Raw genomic sequence first — 16,602 nt, forward strand, 5'->3', positions numbered from 1 at the left:
CGACGTCGCCTTGCTGTTACCATCAGGATGCCGCGTTTTCTATGCAGACGATACGAAAATCTACAAAATTATTAAAAGCTTCTCGGACTGCTGGGATCTCCAGAATATTTTAAGTATTTTTGCTGACTGGTGCTCAAGAAATTTGATGAGTCTAAGCATAGAAAAATGTAACATTATTTCCTACCACCGAAAAATCGAACCAATCATGTTTGACTATGTTCTCTACGGACGCTGTAGAGCACATAAAGGAGCTCGGCGTTACCTTGGACTGCAGACTCACTTTCAGAATCCACTACAATGACATCATCTCCAGAGCTAATCGACAATTGGGCTTTATTTTCAAAATTGACAACGAGTTTCGTGACCCGCTATGCCTCAGGTCACTATACTGCTCGCTTGTGCGATCCTAATTGGAGTCAAGTTCAGTTGTTTGGTGCCCTTTCCATGCTAGCTGGATCACTAGAATTGAATCCGTTCAACGCAAGTTTGTGAGATATGCTCTTCGTTTCCTCAACTGGCGTGACCCAACGAACCTGCCACCGTACGAGGAGCGTTGCCGTCTCCTGGGAATCGAGCCATTAGAGGTGAGACGGACGGTCGCTCAAGCTATGTTCGCTGGAAAGCTGCTTACAGGTGACATTGACTGTCCAACAGTGCTGTCACAGCTAAATATGTATGCCCCTGAGAGGTCTCTTCGTCAACACGACTTTCTGTTTTTGGAACCACGGAGCCGGAATTATACACAACACGAGCCAATTCGAGCAATCAGCCGACAATTCAACAACTTTTTTTATATGTTCGACTTTAATGTATCAGCTGACGTGTTTCGTCATCGGCTACTTGGCCTTTTCCGTACCGTTGACCCTAACTATTTAGTTTAAGTTTTATTCATTTAGACAATAATTGTCAGTTGAATTTTTAAATAAATAAACAAATAAACAAATAAACAAATAAACAAATTTCAAATATGATTGATCAACTTATCCATTCCGGTTCGCGACCAAATAATGTTCGGATATTGCCGTTTCAGGGAAAATAATTCGACGCAACTGACAGCCACAGCATGCTAAAAGCTGATAATCTGACACCAAATGCTAATTTTTCTCTGAACTGGTACGATAAAACTATCAACAACACCCGATGGAGCCCGAAGACGAGAAAACAAACCGCTATCAACCTAGCAAATACAAACTTTATTTTCACGACTTGTTGTTTTTGTCTTATGGCCATGAATTTGAATAATAGAAGAAAAACGCATTGGAAGACTGCCCAAATCATCGAGATAGGGAGAAATATCGAGATATCGATCATCGAGAACTGAAGAGTCGACTGTATAAAATTTCCCCTTCTTTAGATCACATGATATTATTATATTTTTTGTTTTAATTTCTGGGTAGTAGGGCATTCTGGGTAATGATCATCCAGGATAACAGCGTTCAGAGTAGTGACATTCGGGGCTATGTCATAGAGTCAATATTAGCATGTATCTGAGAATCATATGTATTTCGGTAGAATCAAAATGTACAGTTAAATCACAGACAAACAGACGAAATCTGCACATTTAACGATTGGTTTGAATGTTATCGTTTCCGCGAACTACTCGCCGCAGCGCTGGCATCGGATCACTTTGACGTTTCTATATATTCGGTTTTTCTTGCATGCAACATTGTTTGCGAATCAGCGAGCAAGCTTGTTTTCCGCGAGAAGCCCGCGAGATGTCGTTGCTGCAGTTCTATGTTTGGCGGTACTATGTTTTGAAGATAATTTTATTCAAATAGTTACGTCTGTTTGTCTGTGGTAAAATTTCGAAAAAAAAAACGCGGAATGCATGTGTATAGCAACGAACACAATTATTGTTGGGCAAAATAAAATAATTATATTTAGGATGGAAATCCTGCTACACTTTCCGCTACATTTGTATCCGGTAATATAGACTGGAATCCGTCTTTCACTTTCACTGTTTTAATTACTGGTTGGTTACTACATGATAAAACAGTCTACAGCCATTAAAAACCACACATCAATACTATGCACCACATGCCCAAACTTTGTTGAATTTACAAATAATGACAATGAAGTTTAAGACATCTGCAAATAATAGATCTACATCATTCTTACCTCCATGCTCAAAATATTCCTGCGAATCTGAAGGCGATTGTGCGCCTTCCGCAACTGTTGGTAACACAAGATCCGGTTCCGAACTAGAGACACACTGAACCATAGCCTAAAACAGATAACCGGTTATTAGAAAAAATAAAAGCAGCATACCTAATAGATAACAGTACCATGTTCATGCTATCCGCACTGCCAGCACTCTTCTCGCTCGACGCACAATCCGGGCTGTTGGGACTGTGCGTCGTCGTGTCGGGGGGTGACGCCGTACCAGACAGATACGACGAATGGCTCTTCTGTGGCTGATGCATCGGTGGTTGAGGAGTTGTGGGCAGCGAAGGACTCTCGCTAGCCGTACTATTGCTATCGGTGCTCGTGTTTAGATTCGCTGCAGTTTGAACCTGAACAGGTTGATGAACGATAGGTTGCTGTTGAACAATGGTTGTATTTTGTTGAACAAACGAATTAGCAGCAGGTCCAGCCTGCTGCTGAGGAACGACTATGTTGACAGGTCCTCCGTAGATTTGAGCACCCATTGGACTAACTTGGCCATTGTTGTTCACAATGAACTGCTGGCCGGTATGTGGGGAAATGAAACTCTTTTGCTGATGAGGACTTTGGGCTCGTATCACCATTCCCTGGGGAGTCGTTATTATGCTTCCGCATGGAGTAGCAACATTTTGAATTTGAACTAATGTGGCATCCGGTGTCATTACCAAACCGGCAGGTAACAATACTTGTTGACTAATTATGTTGTACGGTTGGGTGATAATTTGCCCATTTTGAAGAAGGATTTGCTGCTGTTGCTGATGTTGCTGTGGGTTTTTATTTGGGACAATTGTGAGCCCTGAGATTCCAGAACTCAACTGGAAGCTTTGCGTGGAATACTGAGGAGCAAGCTGTAGCATTGTACCAGCTTGGTTGACTGATTGAATAGCTTGTTGTTGGATTGTAGCTTGCTGTTGATGCTGCTGCGGGGGATGCGGTGCGGTAATTTGGACTGTTTGTGTCTGATGGGAAATGCTACCCGGTGAAATAGTAGCACTTCCCGATCCGCTGCTTTTTCGCTTTTTGGCTTTTCTCTTAGAATCAGGTGAAAGTAAAATTTGACGCTGTTGGTTTTGGTGTTGCACAAAGGAGGTGGTGGTACCATCCTGATTAACAACCTGATTAACTATTTGTCCTCCGTCGGCAACTGAACTATAGTTTGGTTGAATGACAATACTATTTGGAGGTAGACTGTTCAATACCATCGTTGTGCCGGATTGTTGAGAAATAACACCACCGGTATTGGACTGCATGGACGACGCCCCGTTGTTGTTGGCATTCAGCAGGTGATTGGAAATCAAACCTCCGTTTCCTGCATTGGATATCACTTTCGATGCTAGATTTGACCCTGCTGTTGCCGTCGTGAGGACATTCCCCGAATGGATTACTTGCGAATTATTGGGTGAGGTCAGGATTTGTTGTCCTGTTTGTTGAATTACGTTTCCATTATTCAATATCACAGTCGATTGCATATTATTTGGGGAGTTGATCAAGAAGTTGGAATTTGCATTCGGTTGGGCGGGATGAATGATGTTATGTTGTTGTTGTTGTTGGTGCTGCTGCTGGGCAATGCTTTGCATAATTCCACTGTTATTTGCACTCATGTTGGTCGCAACAGTGGTGACAGTGCCCGCTGGACCAGCAATGTTCATGTACTGCGTGTTATTGCCTCCCACCATCGATTGCTGCTGAGTTATCAGATTTGACGGAGCACCACTGTGGGCAGAATTGTTACTAACAACAACTTGACCAGAATTTTTATTCGGTTGTGCCGACATCACGATTATCTGCCCACTAGAAGTCATCAGAACCTGTTGTGGCTGAGTCAGTAGCTGACCTTGTTGTGTAGTTTGATGCGTAAACCCTATGCGGAAAAATAAAGCCAACGAAAATTTAATTAGTTCATTCGAAAGGTAGCAACCAGCAACAACCGAACTCCAATGTCATGTTAAAATGTTTTAGCTATGTTTTAAGCTAGCTTTCCGCATAATATAACTGTACCCGATATACACTACAGTCAGTCAAATAGATTGGTGTGAGAAACTAATGATCAACTAATAAAAGAATTAAAAATAATGTGATAGCATATTTTGATCATTTTGCCAATAATCACGAAAATAGTGAGGCGCGAAAGAACGCTCATGTTTAAAAGAAGAAAAAATCCTTGAAAATGTTACATATTGAATTCTTACCCAATGTCGAACCCTAATCTTCGAGAATTCAGTGAAAATGTAAAATTTATTCCATACCGAAAAAATCCATGCCACATAGATTGGTGTACGGAGAGAACGAGCAGATTTTGAAAGAAGGAAAATGAATGTGATGGTATATTTTATCCGTGATGCTAGCCGCCTCAAAAAAAAAAAACCAAGTCCGAACAGTCAAAATCTAAAGTACTCAAATCTAAGTCCGAATCGAAGTAGGTACACGATTTAATATGTAATATCAAAATCACTGTACTGTCTGTAGGGTCGGGTGGGGCAAGAGTGCCACCTTAACAATTGTACGTTCTATATATGCCATGTAGTGGATATTTATAGGAGTTTCTACATCGTATTGCAACTTCATATTATTGCCTTCATATATCAGCAATTTAATGCAAATTATATCTCGTCAAAAGTTGTTTACGATTTTTTCAAAATGTCATCTCAATTTTTTTAAACTGCAATGGGACAAGAGCGCCATCCCCTATGGGGCAAAAGGACCATGCGTCTTAAGTTGAGTGAAACCGATTAATGCTTATTTATAAACATAGCCTTTTGATTATTAATCATACTAGCAACAGCTGCTATTGTTTACACAATTTAACTATTGAATTTTACAATATTATACAATACATAACAAACGAACTGTGTTTAGCAATGAAATCAAATGAAAACTATTGTTGTTGATATTTTATGTAGCTGGTTTTGTCAAATTTGGTGAAAACAAATGTTTCTTCGGGAATTCAGTGGTCGAAAATAAAATTCGGTGGACTGTAATTTGTCGGATTGGGTTTGAACTTCCGTACTTCACGACGGTCTTTATTTAAGTGAAAATTAAACTCTTGCTCCTACCTTCCCTGCGCTAACCGGAATTACATGTTGCAAGAAAAAATCAAGCTAATCTAACTGTCAAAACAATCAGGGGGATAAGCCTGCACTACACGGTAAACATTAGTTAGGCAAAATATATTGCACACTCAATTTTTGGGTAAACAACAAACTTACCAAAGACTTAAATGAGAAATGAAGCAATTTCTTTTACATTTTTGTATAATTTTATTAATAAATGGCACTCTTGCCCCGTGTGAGGTTCATTTTTAAGAAAATCATTTTTGACCAATTATAGGTACCAATTATTGATGTTTCAATTAATCATTATTAGCGATACCTCAATGCAGGGATTGTAGGAAACAATATTTGGAAATTCCAAAATCCTTATTTATGATGTCTAATTATTATAAGTAATTTCGATTTTTGAAACATCAGCCCAAAATGATTTTTTTGCAATTTTTGTAATTTCATGTTGGACAAAACTTTCTATAATGCTAATGCTACATAGGAACACCATTCATAGTTTCATGGCTGAATAAGCATTGAAAACATGTTTATTTTCAAAATTATAGGGGGTGGCACTCTTGCCCCACCCGACCCTACATTGTTATACGACTTCTGATTGTCTGGGAAGCTCGTTAAAATGTAGGTATTTAAGTATGGGTAGGCTGGCAATCTTTCGACCTGATGACCATTCGGCCTAATGACCGTCGGCCTAATACGTCTAGTTTGATTGTTAGGATGTCTTCAGAAATATTATGCATAATTATGATGCGATTATTGAAAAAATATTCCCTGTTAAATTTGAAATAAGCGAAATTTTCAAAGTAATCATAACTATTTTGTTTATGATTTTACCATTACCAAAAGTACCAAAAAATAGCAAACATTATGAACTTCACTGCTACAAAAAATTAAATGTATCAAAAATGAACTTTTTGGGAAATAAATTTTTTAATAACTAATTTAATTTTTTTCATCGAAATAAAAAAAAAATCACAGTGAATATTTTTTACAGAATTGCCAAATTAGTGTCTACAATTTTGCTGAAGAAGAAAATAGATATCAATCGAACAAACCGTTTCGACAATATTTATATTTCATCTTATTAGTACTGTTTTTACACCGACCCTGTTGGAAAACTAGTCGTGACCCAATATGAAGAATTGATAACTTAAAATGCCATTTTTACTAAAAAAGAATAACTGTGAAAAATTCCAGCTAAATTGAAAATGATCGTTCAGTATCACTAAGGGACAGTTGAAAATCTTACTTTTACCCCTCAATAAATGAACTAACCATTACATTGTGAAAATAGTACCAATGAGTTGTCTAAAGATCAGTACTCGATTAGTAAGCAGAAATGAGAAAAATCTGCTGCAGAACTTTGAATATAGGTCAATTTACCATGTCAATGACAGTTGCGTACTGACATTGCGGCGAGTGACATTGATATTGGAACTATGTGAGCTGATACTTGTGGCTAGTGCAAATCAGCATTTTGTACGTATTGATATTGATATTTTGCAGCACTGATGGTGAGAGAGAGGACTTTCGTCTCACAAAACTAAAAATATTCAAAATACAGGCTCGAAAAACTATTTAGGATTCTCAATAAAATTATTTAGAAAAAATTCACGATCCTGACAAAAATCAGGAAATGTTACGAATTCCGAGTTTGAATACTTAATATTCAATATTCTAAGAAACCCAGTAAACCAAATTAACAATTTTTCTTCAAAGATGCATTTGGACGATAGGGTAGGTGAGAACTCGGAAGATAGGGGAAATGGATGTAATGTCGGCCTAAATGCCCCATAATTTGGGCCCATACATAAATTCAACAATCGACTAAATTTTCAATAGCGACCAAAATTATCCATTAGTACCGTCTCAATGACGCGTTCATCTAGATAAAATGGATAATTAGAAGATTTTTAGCGATGGGCCCAATCTTAGATCGAAAGGCCAACATTAGAGCCATTTCCGCTATATGCAATTTGTTTGCAAATTTCTTCCAAGAAATCTATACTACGTTTTCAGAAGAGGACCGTGACCGTCAATATTTTGGATCTTATCAAGAATTTTCAAGTGACATCAAATCAACGTTCAAGATATCTTAAAGGGTTTAAAAAAATTAGATGCATCTAAAGGTTCTGGCCCTGGCGGAGTTCCTCATATTTTTATGAAAACTTTAGCAACTGAACTTACTGCTCCATTATTTTGGATTTTCAATATGTTATTGGTATCCAGAATCTTCACTAAAATATGTTTTAGTGCCTATCTTTAAATCCGTCAAAAAATCTGACATACGTTATTATCGTGGTATAGCCATTATCTCTTGCATCCCTGCATCTTTTCGAGGCAATTGTAAATGAAAATGTTTCTTCATATTAATAACAGAATAACTACTATGCAACACGGCTTTTTTAAAGGCTGTTCACCAACTACGAATTTGCTCGAATTAATTAATTATTCCTTGAATGCAATGGATAACGAAAACTATGATCGAATTGAAATACCTGTGCTTCTCTTTAAGCTTAAAAAATGGGAATTCGTTCAGCACTCCTCAAATAGCTTGAATCATATTCAACTAATCGTTATCAAATAGTAAAATACAAAGGAAAAACATGAAATCCCATTGAAATAATAGAGTCCGTTCAGAAGCAGTTTCTATTGTATGCACTCCGCAAGTTAGGTTGGACTGTATTTCCTCTGCCATCTTACACAGCTCGATGTATGCTGATAAATATCCAAACATTAAAACGATATCGTATCACATCGCATTGATTCAATAGAACCATTGTCATCCTTAAATGAATATACACCATCTAGGCATCTACGAAATAGAAATATATTTACTACAAAGCGCCATCGTACGAATTATGCCAAATTTGGACCCTTGAACCAAATGATGGACACATACGATAACATTGACTTTACAATGACAAAAACCTAATTAAAGCAATACTTTAATTCCTCTCATGACGTTCGCAAATAGGAGTTTTTTTAAATCTGTTTTCAAGACATACATAGGTATTAACATTTATAAAGCAAAGATAAAATTGTAAAAAATAGCACTTAAGCGAAGACATCATATCAAGAAGACTGGAAGCTTTGCGACCAAGCGACAGATGCAATAGCGCTGCGCTTGAGTGAAGGTGGAAGCAACGTATGTATAGAAAAATGAGCAAATACACAAACCTTTCTTCTGAGGATGTAATCTTTGCTATCAAATTCGTTCGAAGCATTTACCTTTGAGCGGCAGATGACGCGATTCTCTCATAGCGTTCGTATGAGAAAATGGAAGAATTTCCAGTCTTCTTGATTTGTTGTCTTCGACTTAAGGCAACTATTGTAAAACGGTCTACACTGATTGACGACAAATAAAAACAAAAACATATTTTAAGATTTCAATCAAGTGCCCGATTCCCCAATTCAAAAACCACAACAATTTCTGTATTTTTTGAAAATAATCATGTACACAGCCAATGAGAGTAGCTCAGTAACTGAGCCGAATTCAACTCATAATTTCAAAAAGTGTGGTTACTCAGTAATTGAGCAACATTTTCCTCACTTTTCCGGGAAAAACTTCTTGAATGTGAGCAAAATCGATCACAAAAAGTATACTAATAGACTGAGTGAAATATCTATCGATTTTCTTCATATATGTACAAGCAGCTTTCCCTGGAAAATCGAGGAAAATTAAACTAATTCTCTGAGTAACCCCACTTTTTTCAATGTTTAGTCATCGACTCAATTTTGAGTTAGTCTCATTGGCCGTGTAGGTATTTGTGTTTGATGAAAAACAACTTAATTATCTACAAGACAACCATACATTGCAATCAATGATATATATGCAAAATTTCTTAGGAAGACAAAGTTTTTTACACCCACAAAGTTTCATTGAAATCTGAGTTGGCGTGAAATACATCTATAACTACTTTATGGCTGTAAAGTGCACCTGTCATTTGCGTAAAATGGTTCACATGTAACGTTGTAAAAATTTCATGAATATTTCAAGGATTTGAGTGGTGGTAATTTTGAACTGGAAAATTTACTCCAAAGTGTAGGAAATATATTAATAATATCATACCGTGAACTAAGCCTGGCGAATTAGATGATACATTGCTTTGTACTATCACTTTTTCATTTTCCGGTTCTCTGGACAGATCGGCTTTCATAGCCTTGTTCACAGAACCAATAACAGGTTTACCACCGGTGTGAATCGTGGCTATCGTATTGCGTAAAGGTCCAGCAGTTATGAAGCTTTGATTTTTGGACACATTAACGCCAACGCTGCTGACTTGACCGAGATTTCGAAGTCCGTACATTTCAGGAGATTCGGATCGGATTACACCTACGCTAGTTTGAAACAATGGACTGCGGTTGCTAGTAGACACAGTTCCTCCTTGAACTGGACCTTTCGGATCAGGAGTGATAGAAGAGGTGGATGTTATGTCAGGAGTTCGACTTGTTATCATCGTAATGGCACCTGAAGATACAGGGGATCTCGCTTTGGATGCATCTTCATCTGTGATGCTTTGTTGCTGCTGCTGCTGCTGATGTTGCTGCAGCAGTTGGATTTGTTCGTGGTGCTGTCGAATGAGTTGACTTTGTCGTTGTAACTGCTGTTGGAATTGGAGTTGTTGTTGAAATTTCATATGACTAATATCACAGTTCTGCTGCACCTGAACCATGCCATTTGCTACATGGGTCACGGTTTGACCACCTATGGTAGTCGTGTTGCTGCTTACAATGCCTCTTTCTGCTCTTTCGGACGATTCTTTCCCTTCTCCACTATCGAAACCAACCACCGTTTTGAGCTGTGGACTTTCCTGAGAAGACGACGACCCATCCGGGCTGTGTAGGGTTGAAATAGAACTATGAAGGATGGCTGTTTGTTGATTAAGGTACCCCGTAGGATCATCTTTGAAATTTGGCCGCTTCTTGGATATCGACTTCACTTTACCATCCTCCAATGGCACTCGCAGGCCTTCATTTGTCCAACCAGGCGGGTTAGGTGACTCGCTGATTGCTCTACTACTTTTGACTATTTGCTCGTTTTGATTTATACTTTGTACGGGACTTTTCAGTGGCACTGCGCTCGAGGGAGACTGCATTTGGCGTTGATTTACGACAACCGTGACGGGATTTGAAGGTGCTGAACCAGAAGACGTGGAACACGCATTCTTTCGCCACGGTGGGGTTTTAGATAGTGGAATACTGGTGATATCCTTATCACTTTGATGAAGCGCATTTTGGCCTAACGATGCTCCTTGATTTGAACTAACATTTGTGGAAATGGAAAGCCTCACGTCGTGCATTGGTAAAGAAGCAGGTTCTACTTGTGGAAGTGTTGGATGTTGATCTGAAGTTGAAAATTAACAAAAGAACAGTTCCTTAGATTTCTATATGTTTTAAATGAACTTAACATTTGATAAATTTAAATTGATAAACGAACATAGCATCTTACCTGTTTTCGCACTATCAGTGCTCAAGGTTTTCTTCCCCCGCCGAACAAGTTCTACCTTTTCCATGTATCGTGTATGATGTAAACAGAAATTGTGAGGTATATTGCTGTTAATGTCCAACGTTGCATTAGGAACCTAAAGAAGAAGTAAAATATATATTTAATAATTAATTTAAAAAATGCGAACATTTATCAACGATATTGGATTGCTTATTTTTCGTATATCCTTCGGAAGATTCTTCCAACTTGCTCCGGAAAAATAGTTTCTTCTAACTTCCACTAGGAAGTACTATTTGAAAGCTTTGGCGACTGAAACATTTTCATTTACTTTAATGAAGCGGATTATCAGTTCCCAGGAACCGTCATAAACCGGGGTCAAACTGATCACGATTTTCAGTAATAGGGGAAATGGATGTAATGTCGGCCTCTAATTTGGGCCCATGCATAAGTTCAGCAATCGATTAAATTTTCAATAGCGACCAAAAATATCCATTAGTACCGTCCAATGACGCGTTCATCTTGATAAAATTGATAAATAGCAGATTTTTAACGATGGGCCCAATTTTAGATCCATAGGCCAACATTAGAGCCATTTACCCTATGTGAATATTTTCTTTGCTTGTAATTTATTTTCAATTCATTTATGTTTTAAACCAGTACTGGTGAACAGGTAACAAACCCTAGTAATTTGTTAAACTATTTACGTATGACGTCCATAATTATTCTTCGAAAAATTGAAAATACTGCTTTGGGGTGGAATTAATCAACAGTTTTTTGATTGATTGTTATGACTTGTTCCATTAGTTGATGCAGTTATTTTATTATCACTTTGGCTTACCGTATGTCTGCAAAATGTGAGTTGATGTGATTACAACTAATAAGTATCATTCATATGTTTATTATCCACTATACATGTAGGAACAAAAAAGAAGCTCAGATTAATGTAGAATTACCAATGATTTTAAAACCAACATGCGTTTGCGTTGCGTTACGTTTGTAACGGAGTAAATCAAGCATGCGATGCGATCATAGTAATTGTTTGGTTTTAAAGGAGCTAGGGAGTAAACCCAAGATCTTCTGCTTAGTAAGCAAAAGCGGCATTCGCCAAGCTAGCCGAGCTTCTCAATTTAAATTCCAATCCTGTATAAAATAAAGGAGGATCTCATCTGAATTATCAAACTTACTCCAGCCATGTGTGATAAAAATACCTAAAGGTGGCGCACTCGCGACTATTTATATCATACTGCAGTTAAACAAACACTATCGATCAATGATTTTAAAACCAACTTATTGATAAATATTGGTAAAACGTGCCTTTAAATCAAAGTGCAATAATAAATCTTCAAAAACATTCAATTATTTTCAGCAGTTTGTTCGATCAATTTCACCCCACTGATTAATTTACCCCTAGTTTACGGTAATTGTTTCAAGTTGTAATCAAATCTATAAACCCAAAACATATTCTTTCTGATTTTTTTTTGTATTATAGTCACTTTAACACATTAGGTCCTTGACTAAGATTTGAACTCGTAACCTTTAGGCATGGATGCTACGGCGGGCTGTCCGCATTTTTACTTATCATAAACTGAATTTAGACTATATTTAGGCTGAATAAGCTTCTATTTGCATGAATAAGCTACTATAGAGCTATCAATTTTGAATAGGGAACTCGAAGCGTTCATCGGCACGCGTTCCTTGAGAGCTCGTGTTCTCTGCCGAACTAATGTTTACTGTGTACACCGAACGTGAGAGCCTGATGCTGAACCTGATGCAGATGTACTCAGGCTCAAAACATCAACTCACGTTTAAACATCGGTATCGGGCTCAGAGATACTTCTTTTGCAAATCAGATTTGTTTTAGCATTATCAGCTTTAATAGCATGCTGCGGTTATCAGTTGCGTTGTATTTTTTCCCCTGAGATGGCAATACATTTCTAATGATGACGCTTTTTTGCATCCGAAGGCAAGTGGTTGCTATAGAAACAGTACACAATGGGAAAAAAAGGTACAGTACTACCTAGGTGCATAAAATTTCCAATGTTGAGACTTTAGAACAAATGTCCAACAATTTTTCCGGAGATGAACTAGCCATAGGCTAAAAATCTCCTTAAGAAAGAATAAAAAAAGTCCAACAAAATATATTTAGATAAGATTTAGATTTAGTTTTTAGTTTTAAGATGACAATTGTCAGTGGCGTCCCGTAACCTCACTTTTTACCTTTCAAAACTAGATTTAATGCCATATTCATATACGAATCGGTTGAAAAATACATTTAATCTTCTAGTTTACACGATATCTATCACTTGCAAGCAATATGTTGATAATTGTTTGTTTTGAGAGTTGGTGCACAGATATTTGTTATACAATTGTTATACTGAGATGCATGATCATCGGTGTCATTGCTTAATTTTGTTGGAATCCAATTTTGACTGACAAAGGAGCGCGTGTTCTCAGTCTTCGAAAAGTATAAACAGTGGGACCTTTCAATTGGAATCGATTCCTTGCGATAAAGGCAAGAATGACAAATATATCAAAACCGAATACTTCATTATTTCTTAATAGTGATGGATTAATACGAAATGCACTAAACTAAGGGCACAGGATATACTACTATAGATCAAATGGTCGCAGTGGTTTTATGTCCCTAACAGAGGAAAAAAAGGCCGATTTGTGGGATGTTTGGTGGTTCGAAATCTTTAATCGCGTTTATCTTTCTTAAATTGCGATTTTTCATCGTGCCGATAAGGGTGGAAGTATTTGCGCGTGAATTTTCGAAATCTTTGTTCAGTTTTTTTTTACATAGAAATAAAGACCCAATTTACTTTTTCCATTGATTTAACATGGTCACGACGCAAAGTAGTATTGAGCGAAAACCTAAAACTTAAAAACCACACAAAATTATCACCCCTATTCTGTATTTCGTTTCGAACGAAATTCTCATACAAAAAAATATTTCTTTGTATGAGAATTTCGTTTGAAACGAAATACAGAATAGGGGTGTATAACTCAAAAACGAAAAAAAAACGCTTCGCTAATTTTTTATATACTGTGTAAAAAATTCTAAATTGTCAAGGAAAAATATAAAAACGTATTGCGCCCTCTGTCTACAAACCATGAAGATCATAAAAAACAAATACAACCAATGTTTGTCAATACAAAATCCAATTTTTTTAATATCATTATTTGATATTTTGATCTTTGAAATCGGCCCATTGGTTCAAAGTGTTGAAAAAAGTCATTTTTGAAAAAAAAAGATTTTATGGCCAACCCTAACATGGAAATGGTCAACTATATGACAAAATAAAATAAAAAATCGGGTCTCATATTTTGCGATAAGAAAGAAAACTACCAATTTTTATGAAATTCTGAGCAGAGCTGGTAAATATCACAGTCGTCATATGAGAAAACAGGTCCTCTCACTATCACGAGACGAAACTACTTATAATTAGCTTTCTTGTCATTTTCCAATGATCAAGACCTCATGAGAATAATTCTCGCCTAACTTTTCAAAAGGTCCTATCTAACATTTCACTCTTTTCGAGAAAAACGAGGTTGAAGATTGACAAAATCTTTTTTGATACTATTTTAAACCAAATCAACTTTTGACATTTTTAAGACCTTTAATAGTAAAATGCGATAGTAAAATTGAAATTGAAATTATAATCTACCCGTTTCTTACATTTTTTTTCAATGAAAACGTAAAAAATGTTACATAGGACATTTTGCTCTTGTCAGGTGTACATTGGACATGTTATATAGGACGTTTTGTTATAATCACAGTTACATAGGTCATTTATGTTTTCAACATTATTGTTTTGTTTTTAAGCATTATGAGTGCATAATTTAAGTTATACGAGTTGAAAAAAAAAGTCTCTGTGTTTTTATGGATTTTATCAAATTTGAACGATTAAAAAAACTCTAAAATTGATTGTGTAAAAATAAAATCTTATTCCGGATTTGTATCTGAAGGACAAAAATTGGAAGAGGCTGATAGGCAAACAGAAGGTCATCAAGATGGAGTGAATCAAGCGAGTTGGTCGCCGGTAAGGGCCAGTAAGTGCTGCCAGCAGATGAATCAAGAGGTATTCGAAACAAAATTGGTAAGAAATGTCCATTCAAATCGATTTAATGCAGTTGAACAAATTTCAAAACTATATACGTGCCAGATTTGGAAATAATATTTTTTGAATCTGGAAGTGTGTTTATGATACCATTATCCATTTGATAAAGGTAGAGTGAACATGCGGGGCTTATTGTAAGTAAAAGTGACCTCGGAGTGGTCGTGAATTACCAGGCATTCTGAAATGGGTCACTGGAGCTGCAATAGAGCTAACACCTTCTAACTCCCGGACTAAACCTGCTTTAATTTAAGGGTAATAAAAAGCAGTTTTCTTCCATAATAACACTGCCGGACAGTGGGGGTTAGATTGTACACACACACACACACACAGAATTTAAGTTATACGAGTTAAACGAACAATATGAGTATTGGACAATGCATCAGCTTTTTTTTTAACGGTATATCGCAACACTGCCCACAGATTGTTTTGGTCAATCGTTGGTGGTCACGTGAGCTGCTTTTTATTTGATAACAGTGTTATTTTAGGGGCGTAGACAGCTTTTCGGTATGCTTGACCCCCCCCCCCCCCTTCCCCATGCGTAGACAATTGTCCATATAAAAATTTTAAAATTTGTATGGGCCGTGGATAATTGTCAACCCCCCTCCACCTCCCCCCCGGCGGAAATAGTAGAAAAATTCTTGACATGAAAATTCCGATGTGAACAATCACATTGTTTTGGTTTGTTTGAACATTTTAGGCGTTTTACTCGTATAAACACAAAGGACCGAAGTACAGATCTGCACTGTTTTGGTTTTTCTGATCCTTCAGACGTTTGTCTTGATGAACATAGTCAAACGTCTTATGTTACAGTGAAACATCGTTAATGCAAATTTTTACTTCAGACGTTTTGTTAATTTAGAATTTTCTCAATTCAATTGACATTAATCTAAATGTGTAAGTGTGCATAATGTTCTTAGGTACAAATGTTACAATGTGCATTTATAAACTCGATTTGTTTACATTTGTTACTTGGGACCTTTTGAAAAGTTAGGCGAGAATTCTTATGCGGTATTGACATCAACATTTCTAACTGATTAAGATTAATTTAAGCAAGACAATCTGTCATGACAAAATATTCTATGAGATTTCAAAGAAAATCTCTATCATCGTTTTCTCATCTGATGACAGTGACAGAAGTATCTCTGTAAATATTGCGTGAGATCTTTCATTGAAAATGACATTTGCAATCGCTCTTCGAAATCAATCGCTCCTCCAAGTTTACCGCTTAATATATATTGATATATATATTAGACCTGTTCATTTTAAACGAAATGTTTGGAATGTAACGGGTCAACCGTGATTACTGTTCGTCATGTTAATTTGTACTTCTGTGTAAATTTTCAGCAAAATCGGTGATGATTTTGAGGTGCTTCAAGTTAATTTTATGTTTTTAAGGTAATTTACGGCTTACAATATTTCTATACAGCGCTGGAAAAAGGGCCTATCTGCTTTGATCGATTCTCTTCATCGACTTTCTCTTTCATTAATAGCTCAGCTGCAACAACATTTCCTGTTGTATTTGACGATTTGGACGATAGATAGAACCCTCCTTTATCATGCTTTGTGGTCAAAATAGCTCGAAAACTGTTTGCATAGCCGTGGTTATCAAAAGAGACTTTCGATGAAGAGAATCGATCAAAGCAGATAGGCCCTATTTCCAGCTCTGTATAGATTTGTATCTCGAGACTGAAATAACGAAAACTGCTGTAACAACTTTCATAGCAAAGTTTAATGTGTCATGTATCAACTTTGTGACCAAAGGTTGACTATTAGAAGTGATTTTATTGAAGTTTGACTTAGTTTCATGCTCGAA

General features: G+C 36.8%; 1 protein-coding gene across 4 annotated transcripts in view; it reads right to left on the bottom strand.

The window, feature by feature from the left end:
- Positions 1–16,602, bottom strand: part of LOC135708914 (mediator of RNA polymerase II transcription subunit 13-like) — a 116,035-nt gene that overhangs the window by 17,120 nt on the left and 82,313 nt on the right. For all 4 annotated transcript variants that reach the window (XM_065231092.1, XM_065231093.1, XM_065231096.1 and 1 more), the window contains exons 4-7: positions 10,672–10,804; positions 9,292–10,566; positions 2,286–4,024; positions 2,119–2,224 (exon numbers count right to left, since the gene is read on the bottom strand). In XM_065231092.1, the coding sequence (XP_065087164.1) occupies positions 2,119–2,224; positions 2,286–4,024; positions 9,292–10,566; positions 10,672–10,804 (3,253 nt within the window). The remainder of the gene's footprint in view (positions 1–2,118; positions 2,225–2,285; positions 4,025–9,291; positions 10,567–10,671; positions 10,805–16,602) is intronic.

Source organism: Ochlerotatus camptorhynchus, unplaced genomic scaffold (genome assembly GCF_037179485.1).
Source record: "Ochlerotatus camptorhynchus isolate MF236.1 unplaced genomic scaffold, CSIRO-AGI_Acam_v1.1 ptg000341l, whole genome shotgun sequence".
Taxonomy (NCBI): domain Eukaryota; kingdom Metazoa; phylum Arthropoda; class Insecta; order Diptera; family Culicidae; genus Ochlerotatus; species Ochlerotatus camptorhynchus.